The sequence below is a fragment of the Panthera tigris genome, chromosome D1, assembly GCF_018350195.1.
Source record: "Panthera tigris isolate Pti1 chromosome D1, P.tigris_Pti1_mat1.1, whole genome shotgun sequence".
NCBI lineage: Eukaryota > Metazoa > Chordata > Mammalia > Carnivora > Felidae > Panthera > Panthera tigris.
This window is the reverse complement of record NC_056669.1, coordinates 57,641,239-57,668,366: the sequence shown is the minus strand read 5'-3', so window position 1 is coordinate 57,668,366 and position 27,128 is coordinate 57,641,239. Positions and strand designations below refer to the sequence as shown.

General features: G+C 37.2%; 1 protein-coding gene across 2 annotated transcripts in view; it reads right to left on the bottom strand.

Moving 5' to 3' along the window:
• Positions 1-2,498: 2,498 nt before the first annotated feature.
• RAB6A (RAB6A, member RAS oncogene family) overlaps positions 2,499-27,128 on the bottom strand; it is an 82,703-nt gene continuing 58,073 nt past the window's right edge. For both annotated transcript variants that reach the window (XM_042957523.1, XM_042957522.1), the window contains exons 6-8: positions 23,245-23,338; positions 6,011-6,077; positions 2,499-4,562 (exon numbers count right to left, since the gene is read on the bottom strand). In XM_042957523.1, coding sequence (XP_042813457.1) covers positions 4,498-4,562; positions 6,011-6,077; positions 23,245-23,338 — 226 coding nt within the window. In that variant the 3' untranslated portion in view covers positions 2,499-4,497. The remainder of the gene's footprint in view (positions 4,563-6,010; positions 6,078-23,244; positions 23,339-27,128) is intronic.

The following is a 27,128-nucleotide window of genomic DNA, read 5'->3' as shown; positions in this document are numbered from 1 at the left end:
TAAATGTTTAACTTCTTTAGAAACTGCCAGTTTTTCCAAAATCTCAGACTACAGTGTATGAGAGTTCCAATTGCTCATCTCCACCTACACTTGATATGGTGTCTTTTAAAGTTTTAGCCTTTCTAATATGTGTGTAGTGGTGTCTCGCTGTGGTTTTAATTTGCATTTCCCCAGTGACTAATGATGTCAAGCATTTTTCATGTCTTTTTTTTTTTTTGCCCTTTATAGATCTTCTTTGGTGAAGCGTCTGGTCAAATCTTTCACCTTTTTATTGGCTTGCTTTCCTATTAAGAGAGTTCTTCATATATTCTGAATACTGGTCCTTTATGAAGCATGAATGAAATTCACAAGTATATTCTGTCTGTGGCTTGTTTTTTATTCAATTCCTTGCAGTCTGTTTTACTGAGGACCTCGGTTCCTCACTGGCTGCTGGTTGGAGGCTGCTGTCAGCTCCTTACAAAGTGGGCCTCTCCATAGGAGCTCATAACAAACAGACTGCTGCACAGAGGCAAATGAGAGGAGTCAGAGAGATTGGCAAAAGTATTTTTCATAATCTAATCTTCAAAGTGGTATCTTATCACTTTTGCTGTATTCTGTTCCTTAGAAGCAACTTACCAGGTCCAGTCTATACTTAGAGGAAAAGGATCCTACAAAGGCATGAATACCAGGAGGCAGGGATCAGGAACTATTTTAGAAGCTGCATTCTATGCAGATGCTTATCATAAATACTGTCTTCATTTTCAGTACTTTAGTTCTTGCTTTTTTAGCTTTCTGGAATTGCTACTAGAAGTTGCTATGTGTACTATTATCCTCTTAATCTTTTCTATTTCTTTGCTTTCTAGTGAAGGAGTTCCTCAATTCAATGTTCTCACTAATCAGTGGAATGCAGTGTATGTACCATTTATCTAATGTGTTCCTTACTTCAACTATTTTTCACACTTAATAGTTGTATTTGGTTATTTTATGATTCTTGTTCCATATTGCTAGTATCTCCACTCTTCAATATTTATCACACCATTTTAGTCTTTTTGAGTATTTCTACTCCAGATGGTATTCACTTTTTCTAAACTTATTTATTTATTTATCTATCTATCTATTTATTTATTTATTTTTAAGACAGAGAGTGAGAGTGTGAATGGGGTAGGGGCAGAGAGAGGGGACAGAGGATCTGAAGCAGGCTCTGCACTGACAGCAGAGAGCCTGACATGGGGCTCAAACTCACAAACCGTGAGATCATGACCTGAGCTGAAGGCAGATGCTTCACCGTCTTGATTCACCCAGGCGCCCCAGTATTCACTTTTTCTTTTGAGGCAGTTTCAGGTATCCAACTACTCTGGCTTGTGGCTCCAAATTCTCCTGGGGGTATGTGTTACAAGTCTGGGAAGGTATACTGGGCAAGGGACAAAGACCAGAATGTCGTGTTTAAGAAGGGGAGGAGACAAACTGTGGGACAGAGTTACAGGAACCACAAGACCATACATGTAGCTGCTCCCATTCAGTAACATCCCACTAAACCACACATTATTTCAGAGTCTTACCTTTAAACTAGTTTAGGAAGAAGCAGCTTTGCAGGGGGCAGTCACCTAGATTACAGCTCATTAATGCAAGTTTTGAAAGGGAAAGGCTAGAGAGTGAGTGAAAGGCCTAAGGCAGGCAGGTCTCATTCTCCACCTATTTTCATCAACTCCTCACTTAGTTTACACTGCCCTGATATTACCCCTGTGGACACCTGTACCCGTAGTCTGGCCTGTAGCCTCCCTTTCTGTAGTAAGGGAAATAGCTATCATTTGTGCCAAGGCAAGGGCCAGCTCTTTTTTCTGTAAAGGGCCAGACAGTAAATATTTTTGGCTTTTGGGGCCATTCTGCCACAACTACTCAACCCCACCTTTGCAGTGAATTCCAAAAAAAATTTAATTTAAAAACAGGTAGCAGGCTGCATGTGGTGGGAGGGCAGGAGTTTGCTGTCCCTGTCCCTAGGCAAAGGTGGGGTAAGGAGGAGGCAAAAGCAGAATATAAATTACTTTTCTTAATATATTATTGCCTCTACCAGTGGCCCTGTCTTTCAAGTTGTAGCCACTCACCCCCACTTGTAACAGCTGAAAAGTCTTCTGACTCCCTAGGCGTTTCTTAGTGCTGTTTTTTTATTTTTCTGGATTTCAAGTTCCCTTTATAATTCTAAGGAGGAAGTAAGAAATTCATACTAACTTACTACCTTGGCAGGAATAGAAACCAAGTCAATAGTTGTTTTTGTTTGTGTTTTATTTATATATTTTTGGCAGCAAAATTGTTTATTAAAAAAAAAATCTAGACTATGAACACACTTCACTGCTTCAGTTGAAGAACCCCAGGCCAAATAAAAAGACCGATATTAAAAAGCAGCATAACTGATTACTGTTTTAAAGATACATAAAAAGAATCATACACTACAGTGTAGGAAGACAATCACCCCCATGTCAGAAATCACAACTTCTTCTAAATAAAGAATATGACCCATCTGCCATATTGAATTGATATTTATTTCAGGACATGCCATGTCAAAATAAAAACAAAAGAGTCAACCCTTGCCTTTAACAATAATATTGTATTATAAAAGCACTTTACAACTCCATCCCATCTTTGAGTATAAGTTACTGGTATGTGGGCTAATGATTATCTGAAAGCATTTCTCTATTCAGACCCATAATCCAAGTGCTCTCTGAATATTACAAGGTGACAATAAGTGGGAACTGGAGAAGGAAGAGGAAAGAGAGGGGAATAAGGTTCCCAGTTAAGGGTTTTGTTGCAATGAGGGGATGAGGAAGTATGAAGATATTTTTTGTTGTCTTTTCATCTTTATACTGTGTTAAGTAATGCTTACAACGTAAATTCAGCAGGCTTTTCCTGAGCTGTAACTCAGAAATTTTCATCCTGCAAATAATGTATTTACAAATGTGTTTATTAACTTACACAGCAATCTCACAATAACTAGTAAAGATTAAAATGGTGCACTCCTAGTATATTTGTTTACAGTGTTTTAAGGGAAATATATATTGCCATGGTGATGAAGCTCTAAATAGATCAGACAAAACATCTAAAAACTGAAAGTAGTTTAAAAAAAAAGGCAAAGAAATAAATATCAACAAAGAAAAAAGATTAATTGTAGCTTAAATATAAAACTAAATCACTAGTTAATTAACCAAACTATACAGATCTAATAAAAAGCAAAACCAGCCTGAAAGACCCAACATTAAAAAAAAAATGCTAAAAAATAAGGCATAAATCTGCATAATATTAAGTTTTACTTCCATTCTCTCCTTTCCCTCTTCTATGTATGCTTTTCCAGATCTGCCGCTAGGGGCTTATAAGAAACCTGTTTCCATTTTCAATTTGACCTCAAATGTCCTGAGCAAAGTATTTGCTATTCTGTTGAGGATTCTTTTGTTGTTAAGCTTTAGATATCATTGTTTCTACAATGATAGCTTTAGATATCTTGTTTATTGTAGTTTTGATCATGGTACCAAGTTTAAATTCTTCCACTGGTTCTTCTTAAAAGAATTTGATTTCTGTAGTGCCTTGCCTGCATAGCATTTTTTGAAACAAGAAAGAAAAACCCAAGAGAAATCTATTGCTTACAAAAGTTTTCTTCTTTTTTTAAACAAACAGAATAACTCTATGTTGAGAATTTTAAAATCCTGGGAGAAATAGTTCACTGGGAGAATTCAGTATTAAAAACATGTTCTGAAGCACTGTTAACTCTTCTCTCCCAGGGACTAACATGTGAAAGGGTCATTTGTTTTGGTCTGAAATACATTTTATGCTCATTTAATTTGTAAGTACTCACTGTGTTCATTAGGACTCATTTTGAAGATGCATCAGAACCCTTTTCTTATTCAAGCACTGCCTACCATGATAGTTGAGTTTTGACCTCAAATAAAGTCTAAATAATTTATATCAGCGCTCAAGAATAATTTTGGACATCTTGGCCCAAGGCCTAGATCAAGTGGTATCACTAAATTTGAAGGATAACTCCATTGGGCTTGGTCTGACTCCTGCTTTGTCATACCTCATTTGTTTTGAGGGAGAGATGGTAAGAATAGGGAATGCAATAAGGGAGAGGTGAGAAAAGCAGAGAGAGATCAAGTAGGTAGGCAAGTGCTGCTGTGAACAATTGCTCCTTAACCTAGCCACAGACTGTTGGAATTTCCATCATTTTGAAGTACGTTATCCTAACATTGAAAAGGAAAAAAAAATTGAGAAAACGTATCTAATTTTTAAAGTTATCACTGGAATATGTTGGAATCATTTGGCTTTTTGTAAAATATAAATAATGAAGACACTGACTTTTTTGTGCTTGTGAAGCTAATAGATCATCTCCACGAGACAGGCAGCAATGATGAATTGCAATACGTTATTACTGAAGGGAAAAGGTTCAAGCCAATATTCACACTGCAGTCAATGAAAGAGTAAGGGGGCCAAAGCAGTGAGCTTCTGAAGAAAAGTTGAAGATGCCATGGAAGATTAGCAGGAACAGCCTCCTTCACTGACTGGTTGCTCCTGAGGCTTTTCCAGTTTTATGTCAATCACTGAAACAAAAGTTAAGGAGCTATAAATGGGAAAGTACAATTCCAATTCTGCTGAACATTGACATCTCTTGCAAGCTCCTTCTATTCCTACTGGCTTCAGAACTGATACAGCCATTATTTTCTAGTATAGCTAGCTCACTATAACGAGATGCTCAAAGGGAATAAACTTGTTTATATCTACTATATGCAACAAGGGTCAGAATAAAGTTAAGCCCTATTCATAAGAATTTGTTTTAAGGATATTATAGGAGCAAGAAACCATGTAAAGATTATGTTCCTTATGAGATTATCTGAAACTCTGAAAATAGCTTACAAAAGAGTTCAGGGAGAGAATTTAATAAATAATGGGACTTCAACTCCATAGAACACATTATGCTATTAGAAGTAATAAAGGCTTAGGGGCACCTGGATGGCTCAGTCAGTTAAGCATCCGACTCTTGATTTTAGCTCAGGTCATGATCTCACGGTTCATGAGATCAATTCCCATGCCAGGCTCCATTGCTGACAGTAGAGCCTGCTTGGGATTCTCTCTCTCTCCCTCTCTCTCTGTCCCTTCCCCACTTGTGCATACTCTTTCTCAAAATAAATAAACTTAAAAAAAAAAACAACCTTAAAAAAATAAAGGCTTAGAAAACATAAAACATCTAGCAGTGGGAAAAGCTGAACACAAAGTGCTATGAATTCTATGGCTTAATAAAAATGCATATGGAAAAACGCTAAATATAAAACAATTAAAATATTAAGATTCAAAATCCTTTGAAATAACTATTATTACATGTACTTCATTATGTCCTGTTTCTGAAAGCAGAGGCCACAATAACACTCAAGACTGAATTATTTCTTGCCTGTGCCAAGCAGAAAGCTCAAGAAAAAGCAAGGGAGGAAAATATGATATATACTGTAGGGAAAAGGCCCAGAGCCAATGGGACTCAAAATTAAGAGGCAGAGGGCGGTGATTCTAAGTTTCCTGCTCATTAAAAAGCAAGTAAACACAAACCCTCTCACTGATTAATTGCAGTGAGAAGCAGGCTACAAAGGATGCCCTTGAACCACCAGATCTCATGTGCTACAGAAAACCTTGGAGCTTCAGGGTCCCTAGGTGGCTCAGTCACTTAGGCATCTTGACTTCGACTCAGGTCATGATCTCACAGTTCGTGGGTTTGAGCCCTGCATCAGGCTCTAGGCTGACAGTTCACAGCCTGAAGCCTCCTTCAGATTCTGTGTCTCCCTCTCTGCCCCTCCTTTGCTCGCTTGCTCTCTCTCTCAAAAAATAATAAAATGTTAAAAAAATGTTAAAAAGAAAAAAAAAAAGAAAATCTTGGAGCTTCTACATTCCTAAGTCATCAATTCCTGGTTGTAAACGGTGATGGCATATTCCTTAGCCAACCAAGTGGAGCTCTAAAGACTGATGTTAACAATACAATTTTCTGATGAAACAAAAAGGATACTGTCTTCTCTGCTTCTGTCCTGTGTGCTTTCCATTCCAGGCAAAGCTGCTGCAACACGTCGGAAGAGCTGTGGAAGAAAGAAATGTGATAATTGGAAGGGAAAATTTAGCAAATGGTATCAAGTGAAAGTGGATGACCACTGGATGGTGAATTAAAAGATATGGCTTCTGGGTTATTTCTCATTTAGACCTTAGCATAATGAAAACATATAAAAATGTCTATTTATTCTATAAATGAGTACTATGTGCGGTATGCCACATACAAAGAGATACAAAGATATGATCCTTACTTTCCAACTGGTGATATCAGACATGAACAAAGAGCTAAGAAGCAAGCAGCAAAAATGCCATTTGAGTCATAAAAACAAACTTCTATAACAACTCCGAGAAAGGATAGATTGCTCATTTAGGAAAACTGGATAGTGGTATTCCTGTCTTTTATAAAGGGTTAGCTTCTAAAGCCAGTGAATATATAGTAAAAGTCTAGTCAAAATCACCCTGGATAATTCCTTAGGAAAGCACTATGTTAGAGACTAACATACCACTTCTCATATCCAACACAGATGGCTTTTCTTCCATCACTAGAAAAAGCACCAGTGGAAGTGGTTGGCTTGTGTCTGAGGTATGATGTTATGAAAAATCTCTTCAAAACAATCACACTCAAGCCAATGAGGTGGTCACTTTGAGAGACATGTGGGAACAACAGATTCATACCTCCTATCATATGCCCAATACTAGGCATCAACTCATTGGGTAGAATGGCAGGTGAAACTGCCTGATTATTTCATTCTTTTTGGGGTTTTTTTTGGTACGCAGTGTAAAATTCCTAGAAGTTAAATATGCATGTGATATAACTCCCTTGTACAAAATACCTGCTTGTTTGAGTCATTGTCTCAGGCTCTTTGAGGACATAGAAATGAACAAAATGTAGTTTTTTAATTCAAGGAGCTCACAGTCTAGTGAAAGAAATAGATGCAAACAATTCTTTATGTCACAATGTGGCAAGTGCTACAAACCAATGAAGTACAGGGAAACCTGGGTGGCTCAGTCAGTGCGTCTGACTTTTTTTTTTTTTTTTTAATGTTTATTTATTTTGGGGAGAGAGCATGTGCGTACAGAGAGGGGAACAAAGGATCCAAGGGAGCTCTGTGCTGACAGCAGATAGCAGAGAGAGCCCGATGTGGGGCTCGAACTCAAGAACCCCGAGATCATGACCTGAAGTCTGATGCTTAAAACTGACTAAACTACCTAGGCGCTCCAAGCGTCTGACTCTTGATTTCAGCTCGGCCCCATGATCTCATGGTTCACAAGCCCACATTGGGATCCACACTGAGAGTATGAAGCCCGCTTGAGATTCTTGCTCTCTTCCTCATTTTCTGCCCCTCCCCCATTTGTGGGTGCGCATGCGCATGCTCTCTCTCTCAAAAAGAAAAACAAAAAACAAAAAACAAAAAACAAAACCAAGGAAGTACAAAATGATATGAGAACACAGATATAAGAAAAGAAGGCTCTGGGGCGCCTGGGTTGCTCAGTCGGTTGAGCATTCGACTTCCGCCTGGGTCATGATCTCACGGTTTGTGGGTTTGGGCCCTGCATCGGGCTCTGTGCTGATAGCTCAGAGCCTGGAGCCTGCTTCAGGTTCTGTGTCTCCCTCTCTCTCTGCTCCTCCTCTGTTAGTGCTCTGTATCTCTCTGTCTCTCAAAAATGAATAAAAATATTAAAAAACATTAAAAAAAAAAAAAAAAAGAAGGCCCGTCTCAGGATACTGGGAAAAATCTTTAGGTGGTAACATTTCGGTTGGGATTTAAAGGCAGTTAAAAGTTTTTATTGGCCAGAGTGCCTAGGTGGCTCAGTTGGTTGAGTGTCTGACTCTTGATTTTGATTCAGGTCATGATCCCAGGGCTGTGGCACTTGCCCCTGCATGGGGCTCCATGCTAAGCATGCAGCCTGCTTAAGATTCTCTCTCCCTCTGCCCCTCTCCCTTGCTCTCTCTTAAAAAAACAAACAAACAAACAAAAAAAAAACACTTGGTTGTATTTCACTATGCCAAGTACTCAGAGTTTAAGTGTTCCACAAATGTTGCTGAATTAAAGTGAGAAGGAACAGAAACAATAGAAGGCCAGCAAAGGGATGAAAGACTGGAACTCTAATCTGTTTAGGGAAAGGAATACAGAAAAGGACAAAATTTTCATCTGTAGGCAACAGTCTGGTGGGATAGGATTAGGGAAGACTTGAGAAAAAGTATAATTGTTTTGGTTCTGTAAGGTTTAGTGGCATTTTAGAGATGTACTAAAGTAAGGGCTAGACTCAATATTCCCCCTTGTGCCTGAATCTACTGAAATCAGAAATGTGGGGACTATACATTATGGCTACACAGCTAAGTGTGAAAATCACTGAGGCCAAGACTGAATATCACCATTATAGAATGAATTTCCAGGATGCACAGTTTGATCTAGCACCACATTTGTCTGCTGCTAGACAATCAAATCCCTGAACCATGTTCAGAGAAAAGCACAAGGTATATTCAAGAGTATTTAGGTAGTCCAGACTGGCTACAGCACAGAATATATAAAAGAATTAGAAAGAAGCTGTATATATTAAAGACCAGACTAAGAATGTTCTGGCAAGCATATTAACTTTGTCCTGCAGGTAAAAGTAGGCACTAAAAACTGCAGTTTGCATAAGGAATTTTATCAGGGGTTCTATTTATTTTACTATGGCTACAAAGATCTACAAAGCACATGTTGAAAGTGAAAGGGAGGAATGGCAAAACCCTAAAAGCTAAAAGGTGAAGTGCAAAGTTTCTATTGTGGGCAGGCCACTTAGGGGACAGGTCTTTTTTCTGTTCCTCAGTTTTCTCATCCGTAAAACGGGCTTAAAATAATAGTATACTTAACTGACTAGATTATTGTGGAAATTAAGGGAAATCATTAGGTAAATTGCTGAGAACCAATATGTTATACAGAAAATCTATAATAAACAGTAGCTCTATTTCTACTAGAGACTAGCCTAGCCCTGTGGGCTAGGGAAAAAAAATTTTTCCACATTATGAAATCTGGCAGTGAATTCTAGGACTACAGCAAAACACTAACAGGTGTAAAATTCTGCTTTAAGAAGCTATTTAAAACTGGTGGGAAAGGTGTGGGAGTTGGGAAAGACCTTCTGAAAATATCAGGGCAGAAATGAAATGTTCTTACTTAGGAATATCTAGAAATCTTTCCTAAGATCTCATAGTTCGCTTCTGACATGAAATATTTATTAAACTGTTTATGTGTTCAAAATGTACAACCTTTTCAGCTCTTAAAGATGTCAGTTTATTACCGGCTAGCTTAAAAATGGATTTTTTGTGGGGGATGCCTGGGTGGCTCAGTCAGTTAAGGGTCCGACTTCAGCTCAGGTCATGATCTTGGAGTTTGCAAATTCGAGTCCTGCATCAAGCTCTCGACTGTCAGTGTGGAGCCTGCTTTGGATCCTCTGTACTCCTTCTCTCTGCCCCTCCCCAACTTGTGTACATGTTCTCTCTCAAAAATAAACAAACATTAAAAAAAAATCATTTAAAAAATGGATTTTTTTTGTGTGTGGAGGAGACATTGGGAAGGTTTATTTACTTTCTGTGAAAATGGAATAAAATGGTTTTTAAGTTTTGATGCTTAAAAGTACTTATCTAATGAGGTCTTTCAGAGAGGGTATTATTATATTCTTACCTGTCTACCTATTCTCATAATATAACACAGTTTTTAATGTGTTTCTAGAAAGAGTATAAAATTTGAGCCAAGAAACTATACTAACTTCCCCGTTATTATAGCTTTGTGACCTCAAGGATATTAATTTCTCTAATCCTTAGATTCTTTCTAATAAAAACGGGGCTACAGTTGTGAAGTTCAACTTATTATTATTATACCTTTGAAAATAATTAGAAAAAAGTTATGTTAGGAATTTCCTTGAAAGGTTATGTGTGAAATCATTCCCTCTAGACCAGTGGTTCTTGATACCTACCATGCATCAGAATTACCTGGGAAACTAAAAACAAAACCAGATGTTTGGGTCCTACCGCCAAAAATAGATTTAACTAATTTGGGGTTGGACTGGGCCCTTACCATTCATTAAAAGATCTCTGGATGATTCTAATGTGCAGCCATGGTTAAAGACCAATGCTGTAATACTAATTTGTAAGGAGTGTGAAGTAATCATCAAATAAAGCAAGAAAGAAGCTAATACTGAGTGGCTACTTTGTAGAATCTTCATGTTTTCTCATTTTAATATCTTCCTATGAGGAACATATTAGTGTCCTCATTTTATAGAAATCTAAGGCTGAAGAGAGAATTTACAATACACCAAATAAAATAGCAGAGCCAAGACTCCGAAATTCATATTTTTTTCTACTACCTTATGTTGCCTAGTATAAATAGAAGTCTCTTCTATATGGAAAAGCATTGTGGAAAGGCCTGTGTGAAGAAACAGCTAACAATCCTGAGTAAGAGGAGTTTGCTTTGTGAAATACTATTATTACACACAAATCACAGACATAAAAACTTAATCCATTTTCAAGGACTTAAAATTTTTAGGGGTGCCCAGATGGCTCAGTCAGTTAAGCATCTGACTTAGGCTCAGGTCATGATCTCGCAGTCTGTGAGTTTGAGCCCCATATCAGGCTCTGTGCTGACAGCTCAGAGCCTGGAGCCTGCTTCAGATTCTGTGTCTCCCTCTCTCTCTGCCCCTCCCCTGCTCACTCTTGCTCAAAAATAAATAAACAGTAAAAAAAATTTCTTTTAATTATTCTATAGTTTTAACCAGTGTATTTGAAAATTTTAGTGTTCCCTCAAAATATTTCAATTAGATTAAAAGAATTGATGCCATTAACCTAAACTCAACTCAGGACATCCTTAAAATGAGCCAAGAAAAAGCTTTTTACAAAAGCAAAGTTCTATCCTTACAGAAACATATGTAAGACAGGAAGGAAAAAAACCTTAGAGGATTAAGTTGTCTTAAATAATCATTAAAGGAAAATCCATTTTTTAAATGTCAATGATATGCTAACAGAGCTCTTGCTTTATTAGGAATCACAGATGACTAAGCATGGGGCCTTCCTTGATCATCCTATCTGTATGTGATCTTATTCATTTCTTCAACAAATACACCTCCTTGTGCCAGAACTGATTTTACATCTCAATAATTACTGTGGATCTTACTGTCTCTGTAGCATTGGCTAGGCATTTATCATGTACTACTTACCCTTCACTATATAGTTTTCATGAGAATGTGACTCTTCTCAACTGTATCATAAGTTTTTTAGAAATCAAGAATCATATTTTACATAACTTTAAGTTCTCCAAGGAACCTACGATGGTCTTACATACTGTAGGTAATTGATACTTGTGGCTTAAGGTACATGATAAAAGTAGAAGATAAAAGTTCTGATCAAGAACTAAGGCAGACATGGAATAGACTGGTATAGAAAATACACTATCCCTACCAATGCTTAAAGTAAGGTAAATATAATTTACACACACACGTGCATGTGCGCAACCCCCCTGTACACATGCAAGCTTTCATTGATCTGTTAGCACTGATGCACATCAGCTATCACTAATTTTTCACGAAGTCCTTACTTTCTTTCATATAAGATGTTTTTCTTCTGACAAGCACTGATGAGTTTAGAAGTTAAAGATCAAGAAGTATTTCTGTTCTTTTCCCATTTCCCAGTACTGCAAAATTATAGAATATAATAAGAAAGGTGACACCCACACACTTAATACTCCACTAAAAGAATGTACTAATTCTCAGATGAAAAGTCAGGTGAAGCCTTAAATAATTACTTTCTCATTACCATTTCCTTCAGCAATTTAAACACCATACCACTTTCATAAAAGAAAGCAATATTACTGCTTTTTAAAAAACAGAAAAAAGAGGGATAAAATTTTTTTCATAGACTATCTTTTTATGAAATATTGAATGCAATGAAAAATATTACTTAAATATCTTATATAATACAAATGATTGTATGAGGTATTATTAGTTATTATAGTTCTAGCCCTGATAGTATTTTTATTAAAAAAAAAAAAAAACAACTATGACAATATTCTTTAAGACATAAACAGGATCTTAGAGTTGAATGCTTAAACCAGATTAAAGAGCAAAGGGCTGGGGGCACCTGGGTGACTCAAGTCGGTTAAGTGGCCGACTCTGGCCCAGAGCATGATCTCACAGTTCCTAAGTTTGAACCCCACATCGGGCTCTGTGCTGGCAGCTCAGAGCCTCAAGCCTGCTTCGGATTCTGTGTATCCCTCTCTCTGCCCTTCTGCCACTCACGTGCTCTCTCTGTCAAAAATAAACATAAAAAAAAAAAAAAAAAGAGCAAAGGCTTATGCACAGAAGAGCAGTACTGTGCAGGAATAAATTTGCTTTATTTTAAGCCAGAATTCACAGGCATTAAGGCCCAATCACTTGAACCATGGTCAGACACTAATGATGCATTAATAAAATCTCTCCCAGAATTATTTATAAATTTTTTACATTTATGAGAGAGAGAGACAGAGCACAAGTGGGGGAGGGGTAGAGAGGGAGGGAGAAAGGCAGAGAAAGAGAGAGAGAGAAACAGAATCTAAAGCAGGCTCCAGGCTCTGAGCTGTCAGCACAGAGCCTGACACAGGGCTCGAACTCACAAACCATGAGATCGTGAGCTGAGCTGAAGTTGGACACTTAACCAAATGAACTACCCAGGTGCCCAAATTATTTAAAAAGTAAATGGAGCAACAGAGAAAGCCCATTTTCAGCTTTTATTATGTATATTATAACCCAGTATATAAGGGAGTAGGGAGAAGGAATCCAATTAGCAGATGAGGAGAAAGCTAGAAAACATCTCTGTGCATGGAAAATACAACCAGATGGTACCTTTAATACTGATAAACATATCCTCTATATGGTAAGACTACTACGTACCTTCCAGTGAAAACACATGATGATTTTGTCAAAATCAGTACAATGCACAATCATCAAAAGTAACTGTGCTTTTGAAAACATATACAGCTGAACAAACACACACAATGCTTACTCAACAGGCATGTAAGACTGTGATCCCCAGTGTTTTCCAAGATAGTGACTGAACTGTGAAATTTACCTGGTGAATTTCTGACCACCAGGACCAATTCTGAGTTGTGACTGACCTACAACAAAAACTCAGGAGTCTGAGATTAATTCTTCTAGTAATTTCTGCCAATATGTGTTACTTATTGAATATATAATTTAAGTAATAAATCTATTTATTTTGTTATTAGATAACATACAGAATTCAGGAATAAACTAGCTTTCCATGTTAAAAAAACAAAACAAAACTAAGCATGTACATGCTAAACAGTTGTTACAGTGATCAGATATATTAAGTTTTACCCCCATAAATTTAATATTAACTCCAGTTTTGGCAATAGCAGTCTAGCTTGTATAGGACTAACACTCTTGCAGATAGCAATTATTAACTCTGGAGAAACTATAAAAAAAAAACCCAACTATTTAAAGGTTCTTAAGAGCAACAAAAAGCAGATACAAATTAGGGGGAATTCAACCCTGGGAAGAAGGGAACTCACATTCACTGGGTAGGATCCATGTTTATACAGGTTTTCCCAAGAGCTATTCCTACTGGGCATGTACAAAATGGGGTGGTGAGACCTCATGCAGAAAACTAGAATTTTAAAGGTTTGAGGTGCCAGTGGACTGCTAGTGTGGCTGGACTGAGAAAAGAAATAACAAAAAGGAACAAGCCAAGAGGAGGAACCCTAAAGTCTACATATAAATTTCCTGCAGATCTCAGTTGACTCTTTAATGGTACATATGTAGGAGAGACTACAAGGAGTCCATCTGAAAACAACAGCTAGAAGGCAGGAAGAAATGAGCAGACTTTAGTTACTGCCTGCTTCAGGGATAAAGTTTAGAGTCTGAATCCCACAAAAACAGAAAAAGCTTGATAAATACTACAGGCTTTCTACAGATCCATCAAAGCAAAACATAACATTAAGATCCCACAAGTTCAAGGTGATCAGTCAGCAATTAAAACACTGCCATAATAAAACTCAGCATTTTGCAGAGAAAAGTAACAGAAAGCAGAGTCTCTATGTATTATACACAATGCTGAGCATACGACCAAAACTTACTAGACACATAAAGAAACAGGACAATTTAACCTAAAGGCAAGAGGAAAACTGCCAGTAGAAACAGACTCAGAGATAACTCATATGTTGGATTAGACAATAATTTCAAAGCAACTACTATAGGTATGTTCAAGGACTTGAAGGTAACAATGCCACAATTATCAAACATTGGGGTATTCCAAAAGAGATATAGAAACGTAAAGAAATAAAGGACAAATCTATGACTGAGTACGGAATCTGAAACGATAAATTCACTGGGTGGACTCAATAGCAGTTTGGATACGGAAGAAAAGGATTGGTGAACTTGAAGACACATCAAGAATATTATCCAAGCTGAAAGAGTAAAAACAGGATAAAAACAATGAGCAAAAGCCTCAGTGACCAGTGGGATAATATCAAGCCATTTAACAGATGTGCCATTGGAATTCCAGAAGAAGAGGAAAGAAGAAAATGGAGGAAAAATACTTAAAAATGACACATTACCTATAGAATTATTCTTAAAATGGCCTTTTAGACTAAGTGAAAGCTGAGCAAATTCATCACCAGGAGACCTTAACAAAAAACAGTAAGGTTGGGGTGCCTGAGTTGGTTAACCATCTGACTTCGGCTCAGGTCATGATCTCATGGTTCATGGGTTTGAGTCCCATGTTGGGCTCTGTGCTGACAGCTCAGAGCTTAGAGCCTCCTTTGAATTCTGTATCTCCTTCTCTCTCTCTGCCCCTCCCCTGCTTGTGCTCTGTCTCTCAAAAATAAATAAGTGTTAAAAAAAAGAAAACCCACAAAAACCATAAGGTTAAGTTTCCTTGATTTTGGCTCAGGTATGAACTCATGGATTATGACATCAATCCCCATGTTGGGCTCTGAAATGGCAGTGTAGAGCCTGCATGGGATTCTCTCTCCCTCTCTCTCTGCCCCTCCACTCACACTCTCTCAAAATAAATAAATAAACATTAAAAGAAAAAACAGTAAAGACAGTTATATATGCTAAAGGGAAGTGATACCAGGTGAAATTTCTATCTGTAAGAAGGAATGAGGAGCACTAGAAATGGTAAATATATGGGTAAACAGAAAAAGCTGTCCTTTTCTTCTCTTAATTACTGTTTATTTACTTAAAAATTTTTTAGGGGCGCCTGGGTGGCTCAGTCAGTTGAGCGTCCGACTTCAGCTCAGGTCATGATCTCACAGCCTGTGAGTTCGAGCCCCTTGTCAGGCTCTGTGCTGACAGCTCAGAGCCTGGAGCTTGCTTCAGATTCTGTCTCCCTCACTCTCTGCCCCTCCCCTACTCATGCTCTGTCTCTATCTCAAAAATAAATAAACATTAAAAAAATTAAAAAATTTTTAGCGTTTTTATTTATTTTTGAGAGACAGAGAGACACAGAGTTCAAGAGTGGGAGGGGCAGAGAGAGAGAGGGAGACACAGAATCCCAAGCAGGCTCCATGCTCTGAGTGGTTACCACAGAGCCTGATGCGTGGCTGGAACCTACAAACTGTGAGATCATGACCTGAGCTGAAGTCAGACACTTAACCAACAGAGCCACCTAGATGCCCCTCTTGATTATCGTTTAAAACAAAAATTAAGACATTTATTATGGGGGCCATGATGTATGTAAATATAAAATGTGTGGTGGGGTGCCTGGGTGGCTCAGTCGGTTAAGCGTCCGACTTCAGCTCAGGTCACGATCTCGCGGTCCGTGAGTTCGAGCCCCGCGACAGGCTCTGGGTTGATGGCTCAGAGCCTGGAGCCTGCTTCTGATTCTGTGTCTCCCTCTCTCTCTGCCCCTCCCCCGTTCATGCTCTGTCTCTGTCTCAAAAATAAATAAACGTTAAAAAAAAAAATTAAAATGTGTGGCAAGAATAACACAAAGGATAGGTGCATAGGTGCAAAGGATGTAATGGTATATACACTCTAGTATAATCCCTAATGCAACCACTAAAAAAAAGTTATGAAAGGTTTAGCTAAAAATAAAGAGGAATTAAATTACAATATAAAAATATTTGATTAAATTAAAAATGACAGAGGGGCAAGCAGATAACAAAGAGCAAATGACAGACATAAACCCAACTATTTATTAAATCTAAATAAACCAAATACTCCAATTAAAAAGTAGAGATTTTTCAGACTGGATTTTTTAAAAAAGTGAGATGCAACTATATGCCATTTAAAAGAAATCCACTTTACAAGGAAAAAGATATACCAAGCAAACAATAGGAATAAGAGAGCTACTGTGGCTATATTAAGATCAGATAAAAAATTGGAGACAAGGGAGTATTATCAGAGATAAAGAGGAACATTTGTGAAGACTTAAAAAGTCAAAGCATTAGGAAGACAATAATAATCCTAAATATGTATGCACCGAATAACAGAACTTCAAAATACATGAAATAAAAGCTGACAGAACTAAGTGGCAAAACAGGCAAATACAAATGTTGTACATTTAATACCTCCCCCTTCGGTAACTGATAGAACTACAGACAAAAATTAGTAAACTCTTCAAGATTTGAACAATGCTATCAACCATCTTGATATAACTGAGATCTAAAAACATTATACCTGACAACTGTACAGAAACATTATTTTCCAGTATACATGGAACCTTCACCAAGACAGGCCATATGGTAGGCCATAATACAAATATCAATAAATTATGAATGACTGAAATGTTACATAGTATATTCTCTGACCACAACAGAATTAAATCAGAAGCTGGAATAGTATAGGTATCTAGAAATGCTTCAAATTTTTGCAAATTAAATAACATATTTCTGTATCTTCATTGATGTAGTCATTACATCCACATATACACTTATCAAAATTCATCTAATTGTAAACTTAAGATATGTGTATTTCACTGTATACAAGTGTTTAGCTCAATAAAAAAATTAATGGGAAAAAAGTTCAATATATGTTTACCTGAATTCAAAGAAACTCAAGATGTAAGAGTATCTACATCTAAGTTGCAGTCAAAATACTGAATGAAGGACAATTTCTCATGTAACCTAGATTCTCTACACTTGTTCAGTCTATGAAAATTCTTAAGACAGAGTCAAGCTCATTAAGTAGATCTTTTTCTTATGGCATAACATGGCAGCTCTAAGCATCTGTTAAAAAAAAAAAGCATATTATTCTCTTACTCAATGAACATTTATTGAGTTCATTATGGTGGGAGACAGAATTGACAAAAAAACTTCTATATTAAAAGGAGTGCTACTTCAATTATTAGGAAAGGCATTTAATCTAAATTTGATTATGTCTGAACTGACTTTTTAAATTACAAATAGCAGGTAGAGAAGAAATAGTATTTTACAGAGGGACAGTAACATACAATGGCAATATGGGAACACAGTAAACCCAGGAGACTTTGAGCAGTGTAGTATGGCTATATAGTGGCCAAAGATCAAGATAGCAATGTATACGGGGGCCAAGATTTTGAATAGCAGGGCATAGCATACTAAGGACTTTGCTTAAAATTCAGGATAAAATTCATAAGTAACCTGTTCAAATGTGTATTTTTTTTTTAATTTTTATGTTTATTTATTTCTGAGACAGAGAGAGACAGAGCATGAGTGGGGGAGGGGCAGAGAGAGAGGGAGACACAGAATCAGAAGCAGGCTCCAAGCTCTGAGCTGTCAGCACAGAGCCTAACACGGGGCTCAAACTCACAAACCGTGAGATCATGACCGGAGCCAAAGTCGGTTGCTCAACCGACTGAGCCACCCAGGCACCCCTCAAATGTGTATTTAAAAACGAAGACCATGGGGCGCCTGGGTGGCGCAGTCGGTTAAGCGTCCGACTTCAGCCAGGTCACGATCTCGCGGTCCGTGAGTTCGAGCCCCGCGTCAGGCTCTGGGCTGATGGCTCGGAGCCTGGAGCCTGTTTCCGATTCTGTGTCTCCCTCTCTCTCTCTGCCCCTCCCCCATTCATGCTCTGTCTCTCTCTCTGTCCCAAAAATAAATAAAAAAAACGTTGAAAAAAAAAATTAAAAAAAAATAAAATAAAATAAAAACGAAGACCGTGATAGCAGGATGGAGAGTAATCTCAAGTAGGGCAAGACTGAAGGCAGATGTCAGTTAATAAGCTATGGCAGCAGGCAAGGCAATAGACAACAGGGCCTTAATACAGGAGAATCAACAAGAGTAGGTATCTAAATGACTGCTTGTAAGACTTGAATACAAATGAGTCAAAAGAAATGAGTTTCACAGGTTTGTTCTCCTACTGCATGGAGACACATTTTGGCACCGGGATATGTATTTAATTCCTTATTTTGGCTGTACACAAGACAGGGCCTTTTAAGTGTAGGAAATCTGTCTTTTGTATCTAGCAAGGGTTAGAGAATCAATATTTGTCCTATCAAAATGAATACATTTGACATACTTGTTGAACCATCTCCATGGCTTAATAGATCTTCTTACAAAGTATAGTTTGCATGAGAAACTTCTTGAAATTCGTGTTAAAAATGTAGATTTTTAGGGCACTATCCTAGACTTACTGAATCAATACCCAGAAGTTGTGCCCCAGGAACCTGTTATTTTATATAGGTTTCCAGGAAACTACTATCCACATTAAAGTTTAAAACCATTAAGCAATTCTTTAATGGTAGGAGATCTTCCTGGGGACAATGTGCCATTCTAAAAACCTCTGTACTTTCTTACCTTTGTTTGGATATCAGGTATTCTACTCTCTACCAAAGATAATAGGATGGAGGAAAAACACATTCCTAATCTCAATAGTATGCTATATGAGTTTCAAAAATATCTGTCTTAGGGAAAACGTCACTAAGGTTTTTTCCCCTACTGCCAACATTTCCAAAGGCATGATAAACATTAGATTTGCAAAATAGGCACTGAACTCCAGCCACACAAAGTTTACTGCCCAAAGTCAGGAGTAAGTAGATTTGACTTAGGCTTTATTTTTAAAAAATCTGAATATTTCAGGGCTGCCTGGGTGGCTCAGTTGGTTAAGCATCTCACTCACTCTTGAATTTGGCTCAGGTCATGATCTCATGGTTTGTGAGTTTGAACCCCACATAGTGCTCTGTGCTGACAGTGCGGAGCCTCCTTGGGATTCTCTCTTTACTTCTCCCTCTGGCCCTCCCCTGCCTTCACTCTCTCTCTCTCTCTCTCAAAATAAATAAAATTAAAAAAAAATTTTTTTCAAATATTTCCATATGGCCAATATATTAAGTGATATCAAAGGATATGTTTTTTGACTTTTAAACTTCGGGGTAGTTTGTGAGGGCAACCACAAGAAAAAAAACACATTTCTTCCATTTCTAGTCATTTAAATAATTAACACTTTAAATGATACCCTATTTGTTTAGTTTTAAGGTCCTTTATAAAAACGAATTCAAGGAAAAGACAACCCATTATAATGAGATGTATTTTTTAGCTAAAATTTAAAATCAACCAGTAATTTTCCCACATGACAGAAATATACTCCATATGATTAATCACTGACAAAGGGGAAGATCTGAACCTATTATTTAAATGTGCTTATTAACGTAAGATTCAAATTCATTTTTTGTTTTCATTGTCTTAATTGGTGGGGGAGAGGGAGAGTGGTTCCAGGATTTTTGTCTTAACTAAATTATGCAAGATTACAAAGCAAAGGTCTATAAATATTGAAATAAAATTCTATTACTATGGTAGTCCCTATAAAATGCAAAGTAATGGTTTTCATGAGTTAAGAAAGAAGCTACAAAAAAAAAAAAAAAAAAAACAAAAAACAAAAACCAAAACCGAAGGCAGCTAGCTCTCTTCCAAATTTGAAAACATTAATTTAATCATATTTGTATTTAAAGACAATAAAATCAAGTCCCAGTAGAATTAGGCACTTCAGCAAGATCACATATTCAGGTATATCTAAATAAGGAGAAATAGGGGCACCTGCGTGGCTCCGTCAGTTGAGCATCTGACTCCTGATTTTGGCTCAGGTCATGACCTTGCGGTTTGTGGAATCGATCCCCAGGTCAGGCTCCTTACTGACAGTATGGAGCCTGCTTGGGATTCTCTCTCTCCCTCTCTTTCTCTCTGCCCCTTCCCTGTTCATGCTTGCGCATTCTTTCTCTCTTTCTCAAAATAAGTAAATAAACATTAAAATAAAACAAATAAATAAGGAGAAATAATAAAGTAGCAAATAGGTTTTGAATTCAGAGTAAGATTGTTTTGTAAAAGAATTCTCCCTTCGTTATCACTGGCTAGCTATATCTAGTGTTTGTATGGGTCAGGCTTTTAGAAAAAATTATGTGCCAAATGCTGAAAAAGTTCTAAAATCAAATTGAAGTAACGGTTGCACAATTCTATAAATTCCCTAAAAAAACCCCTAGATGTTCAACATCGTTCATCATCAAGGAAATACAAATCAAAACCACAATGAGATACCACCTCACACCTATTAAAATTAACTATTCTACAACCCAGCAACTGCACTACTAGGTATTTATTCAAAGGATACAACAATGCTAATTTGAAGGGGCACATGCACCTCAATGTTTATAGCAGCACTATCAACAATAGCCAAATTATACAAAGAGCCCAAATGTCCATCAATTGATAAATGGATAAAGAAGATGTGGTGTATGCGCACGCGTGCGCACGTGCGCACACATACACAGGAATATTACTCGGCAATCAAAAAGAATGAAATCTTGCCATTTGCAACAACACGGATGGAACCAGAATGTATTATGCTAAGTAAAATAAGTCAGTCAGAGAAAGATAAATATATGGTTTCACTCATATGTGGAATTTAAGAAATAAAACAGATGAACACAGGGGAAGGGAAAGGAAAATAAGATAAAGAGAGGGAGGCAAACCATAAGAGACTCTTAAATACAGAGAACAAACAGGGTTGCTGGAGGGTTGCTGGGTGGAGGGATGGGCTAAATGAGTGGTGGGCATTAAGAAGTGCACTTGTTGAGATGAGCACTGGGTAAGTAAATGATGAATCACTAAATACTACTCCTGAAATCATTATTACACTATATGTTAACTAACTTGGATTTAAATAAAATTTTAAAAATTAGAAGAAAAAAAAAGCAAGAAAACCCTGAGTTATTCATTTAAAACAAGTAATTTTGTGGTATGGAAATTATGCTTCAATACAACTATTAAGAAATAATGTGCTTATAAAATAGCAAATGAATGACATACCTCATTTTCTCAACATCCTGAGAGTTATCTAAACTTAGAAGCAATTAAATATCATCAAGATGCTAGCTGTCACTAGTGACCACTGTATGCTGAGGACTTTAGACCTCCATACCTATGAGACTTCTCAGGGTCAGGACTAGAGGGCCACAGCAATCCCTTTAGACATTAACCCAGCCTGAAAGATGTCCCAAAGGCCATACTTTGACATATAAGCAACTAGCTCATATCCTTATCAAAATGTCTGTAATAGAAAAAGCTAGATGAGGCTACCTACTGCTTTGTCCTAGAACAGTGACAGATGATAATAATTGTGCTAATTACTTCTATTACTCAAAAAATTTTTTGAAGTTTTATTTATTTTTGAGAAAGAAAGAGCATGAGTGGGGGAGGGGCAGAGACAGAGAGGGAGACAGAATCTCAAGCAGGCTCCAGGTTCTGCGCTGTCAGCACAGAGCCTGATGCAGGGCTCAAACCCACAGACTGCGAGATCATGACCTGAGTCAAAGTTGGATGCGTAACTGACTGAGCCAACCAGGCACCCAAATATTACTCAAAATGTTAAATTATCTGTGGTTCCAATGGATTCATTTACTTATCATTTTCTTTCTTTTTTTTTTTTAAACATTTTTTAATGTTTATTTGTGTGAGAGAGAGAGAAACAGAGACAAAGCATGAGTGGGGGAGGGGGACAGAGAGAAAGGGAGACACAATCTGAAGCAGGCTCCAGGCTCTGAGCTGTCAGCACAGAGCCCAACATGGTAATGGAATCCATGAACCACGAGATCATGACCTGAGCTGAAGTCAGACACTTAACCAACTGAACCACCCAGGTGCCCCTACATATCATTTTCTAAATTCCATAGACATTGGTAGGCTCTGGGAGTACATAATTTTGATGGGAGAAATATTTCCAGTATAACATGGTAACTTCTATGACAGTGGTTTCACAAAGGTCAGGGGCCTGAGAAAACACAGAAAACTCATTTACTGCTAAACAGAATAGCATGTAGATACAGTATGGTAAAGAATGTCAGGAAAAAAAATGTCTTTGAAGAGCTGACATCTAAAATGAAACTTAAAAGGATGAATACGTTATCAGTCAAGAAAGAAACTGAACATTCTAATCAGAGAACACCATGAACAAAGATTTAGAGCCATGGAAGAGTATGCTACAAGGAGGGAATTAGTAACAGTTCAAAATTACTTAAATATATCTCAAGACAAGGAGAGATGGGAAAGAAAGTGTCAAAACTGAAAATAATATATAAAATTTTTCTTAAAGCTCAACTTATTCAGTTTATAGGATTTTATTTTAACCTACTGATCACCTAGAAATAAAAAAAATAATTTATTGGTTTGAAAATCCTATAAATCTGGGACCACTACTCTATATGATATGCAGCCCTAGAAAATTAAGCAGTTCAGTTTTTGGCTACTTCATCTTTTAGAGAAGTTTGATAATGTGAGGTCTCTTCATATTTTCCAGCTCCCCCAAAACACTGCTGTTATAAACACTGTTAAAACAGCAGCAGTTATTAAGGATAAAGTAACCAGAATATACTTTCACAACCACAAGCAAAATACCATTCTCATGGCATTTTCTCATGGTACTTTCTTTTGTCATTAAACTCTAAAATTAAAAAAAAAAAAAAAAGTTTTACCTTGAAACAATGCAATAGGAGGCAGGGTATGGTTAAGTTTACAACCTTGCGATCATAATGAAATAGTTGTCCTGTGCACAATCTGAGAAGTTTGGCAAGCCTTTTCTCTTTTTCCAAAAACTGTGTCACATTTAACTTTTTTTCACTGTTTATCATGTTACTAGTTCATGAGGTCTGCTGTTACCAACCAAAAGAAAATCTTACACTAGAGAATACTCCCACAATTATTTTATAACATCTCTTTTCAATTTGATAACCTCTATCCATACTCTAAGGACACTCACCTGTTTTACATTGTATCCTGCTTTTGCACTTGTTTCAATAAACATAACATTCAGCTCTTTGGCTTTCCTCTCTCCTTCCTCAATTGATACTTGCCTGTAAAACAAATTCAAAAAATAAATTCCTCTTTTTGCAAGATGGTATTGTAAAGAGTATAAACAAGATTCTGAAAATAACTTTTCTTTTTGTTAAGTTTATTTATTTGAGAGAGACAGCACGAGTGGGGGACGGACAGAGAGAGAGCGAGACAGAGAATCACAAGCAGACTCCATGCCATTAGCATGGAGCCTGATGTAGGGCTCGAACCCATGAAACTGCAAGGTCATGACTTGAGCTGAAACCAACAGCTGGATGCTTAACCAACTGAACCACCAAGATGCCTATGAAAATAACTTTCCTCGTATGTGTGCTGGTTATACAGGTAAGAATAGTTTGAAAATTCATCAAGCTGCAGTACACTTAAAATTTGGGTACTTCTGTGTGTATGTTATACCTAACCAAAATTTTTTAAAAAGGCATTTTTTAATGATTTGCTTTTATTTGGCTGACCTCATCCTGTAATTTTTTTATTTTTAAAATCTTAATAGCCTGCTATTTTCTCTCAATATTAGATCATAAGCATTTAGTCTTATGATTAAAAACTTCATATAATTTTTTATTACTGGACAATTTGTCAATTTGCTACTATAATTTATGTAACCACCCCCAAACTGTTAAAGATGCTAAAAAATTTTTTTTCAAATTTCATACTACTGTGAAAAATGTTGCTATAAATATCTTTGTGCATAATATTTTATGCACTGTGGATCTTTTCTTTAGGATAGATTTTGTGGATTTCTCTAAGTGGAGTCAAAAGGCATGTATATTAAATTCTCTTGATACATTTTATAGGGCATTTGGTGACACATTATAATTAGCAGCAATGTGTCTCAAATTGTAATATGTTCTTTAAGTACAAGATTATGTCACTTATCTTGGTGTTCCTAGTGCCTAGCTGGCATATAGATATTTAATAAATATGCAAATATTCTAATTAAATGGATCTAAAATATCAGCTGACAAACTCAGCTTCCTACAACACAGAAAACCAAAGCAATGCAAGAGAATTTCCACAAGCTCTCACCACATCTATCCACCAATCTATGTTGTGTACACTTATATTCTACTTCTAGTCCTGCTACTATGGAGGAAACTGTCCTTACGGCCCAAACTTCACCTTTGTACTAGATTCCACTCTCTTCTTGCCTACAAGATATTATTCTATAAATTCTCCACTCTCTAGAAAAGTTAGGAAAGAAGAAAATGAGTATTCTAAGCAAAGAGAACAACAGCACAGAAATTCTTATATAGCAATCCACCTGTTAATAATGTTTTACTACATCTGCTTGTTTTATCCTCTCATTTCTATGTATTTATGTATGTGTGTGTGTATGTGTGTGTGTGTATAAATTAAAAAAAAACACACACTGGAGAGTAAGTTGACAATTTGCAGACCTTTAGCCCTAAATATATCAACAATGTGTTTTTTTTTTTTAATGTTTACTTATTTTGAGAGAGTGGGGGAGGGAGAGAATCCCAAGCAGGCTCCGTGCTGTCAGGGCAGAGCCCAACATGGGGCTCAATCTCACATACCATGAGATCATGACCTGAACCAAAATCAAGTCAGATGCTTAACTGATTGAGCTATGTAGGTGTCCCAACAGTGTGCATTTCTTTAAAACACTTCTATCAGACGCCCTAAAATTTACTCTTTGGACCTCTTCTCTATTTATAATTACTCCCTTGGTGATCCCAGGCAGTATTATGGTTTTAAATACCCATCTACATGTTGATTAATCCCAAACTTATTTATCTAGCCTGGACTGCTGCTCTGAACTCCAGGCTCATATATCCAATTGCCTACCTGACATCTAATTACATATGAGAATATCTAATAGCAATTCTAAATTTAAAATGACCAAAAACTGAAGTCATAATATTCCATCCTAAACCACCTCTTTATGAAGTGTCTCCCTATCTCAGTTAATGACAGTTAATCAGGCCAAGAATCTAGGCATCATTCTTGACTCCTCCTTCTCCCACACCCCATATTCTGTCCATCATTATGTATTCTATCCATTGCATGAGTATATCTTCAACAGTTCTATCTTCAAAATGTATCTGAATTTGACCACTGATCACTACACATGCTACCACTATCCTGGTCCAAGTCATCATCATTTCTTGCTTCGATTTCAGCCTGGATTATTCTCTTCACTTCTACTCTTACATATTTTCCACAGAGCAAACAGTGATTTATGAAAAGTTACTCTTCTGCTTGAATCCTCCAATTTCTTTTTATGTTTATTTATTTCTGAGACAGAGAGAGACAGAGCATGAGTGGGGAGGGGCAGAGAGAGAGGGAGACACAGAATGTGAAGTAGGCTCCAGGCTCTGAGCTGTCAGCACAGAGCCTGATGCGGGGCTTGAACCCACAAACCATGAGATCATGACCTGAGCCGAAGTCAGTTGCTCAACTGACTGAGCCACCCAGGCACCCCATGAATCCTCCAATTTCATACAGAGTCTTTACTTTGCCCCACTTAACCTGGTCTTTATGGTCTTTTTCAAAAACTATTATTTTTTAACCTCATTGCCTACTACACTTTCCATTATTCTCCTCACCAGCTATATACGATTCCTTGCTGTTCTTCAAATAAACTAAATGTATTCCCAACTCAAGGATTTTGCACTTTCTGGGCCATCAGCTTAGAACCTTTTCCTCCTCAGGATATCTGCATAGTTGACTCCCTTGCTTCCTTAGCATATTTACTCAAAACTCACCATTTTCTCAATGAAGTCTTCCATTTCTATTCCATCTAATATTTTTTAATTTTTTTTTTCAACGTTTTTTATTTATTTTTGGAACAGAGAGAGACAGAGCATGAACGGGGGAGGGGCAGAGAGAGAGGGAGACACAGAATCGGAAACAGGCTCCAGGCTCTGAGCCATCAGCCCAGAGCCTGACGCGGGGCTCGAACTCACGGACCGCGAGATCGTGACCTGGCTGAAGTCGGACGCTTAACCGACTGCGCCACCCAGGCGCCCCTATTCCATCTAATATTTTAAACTCACACCTGACATTTCATATTTCTTTTCCCTGCTTTCTTTTGTACTTTTAGCATGTTATCATTATCAAACATACCATGCTTTTTTTTTTTTTTTTTACTATGTGTTTTTTTGACTTATTTATTTGCCTGGTTCATTTTCTGAAATAAAAGTTCCTTGAAGACTTGGCTTTTTTTGTTTACTATTCTACCCTAGAGTAGCATCTTCTGAAACATAAGTGGTACTCAATAAATACTTCTGAATGAATGATTATTATGAGTGAATGACTATCCTACATGTAAAGGATTCCAGAGAAATTCTTCCTAGTTTTAAAACTAGGAGTCACCCTAATCAAATGGTTGAAGGTCAGCTATAGCAATGGTCCCAACTGTGGTTTGATTTTCTCGGAATCATGGGAATGCAAGCTGGTGCAGCCACTCTGGAAATCAGTATGGAGGTTCCTCAAAAAACTAAAAACAGAACTACCCTACGACCCAGCAATTGCACTAGCAGGCATTTATCCACGGGATACAGGTGTGCTGTTTCGAAGGGACACACGCACCCCCGTGTTTATAGCAGCACTATCAACAATAGCCAAAGTATGGAAAGAGCCTAAATGTCCATCGATGGATGAATCGATAAAGAAAATGTGGTATACATATACAATGAATTTGTCAGAATCAGCTAGAAGATTCATTAAAATACAGATTTAAGGATACCATTCTAAACTCATTGAATCACAGCATCTAAAAGTAGGATCTAAAACCCCCAAATTTAACTGCTGAAACAACTACAGCAC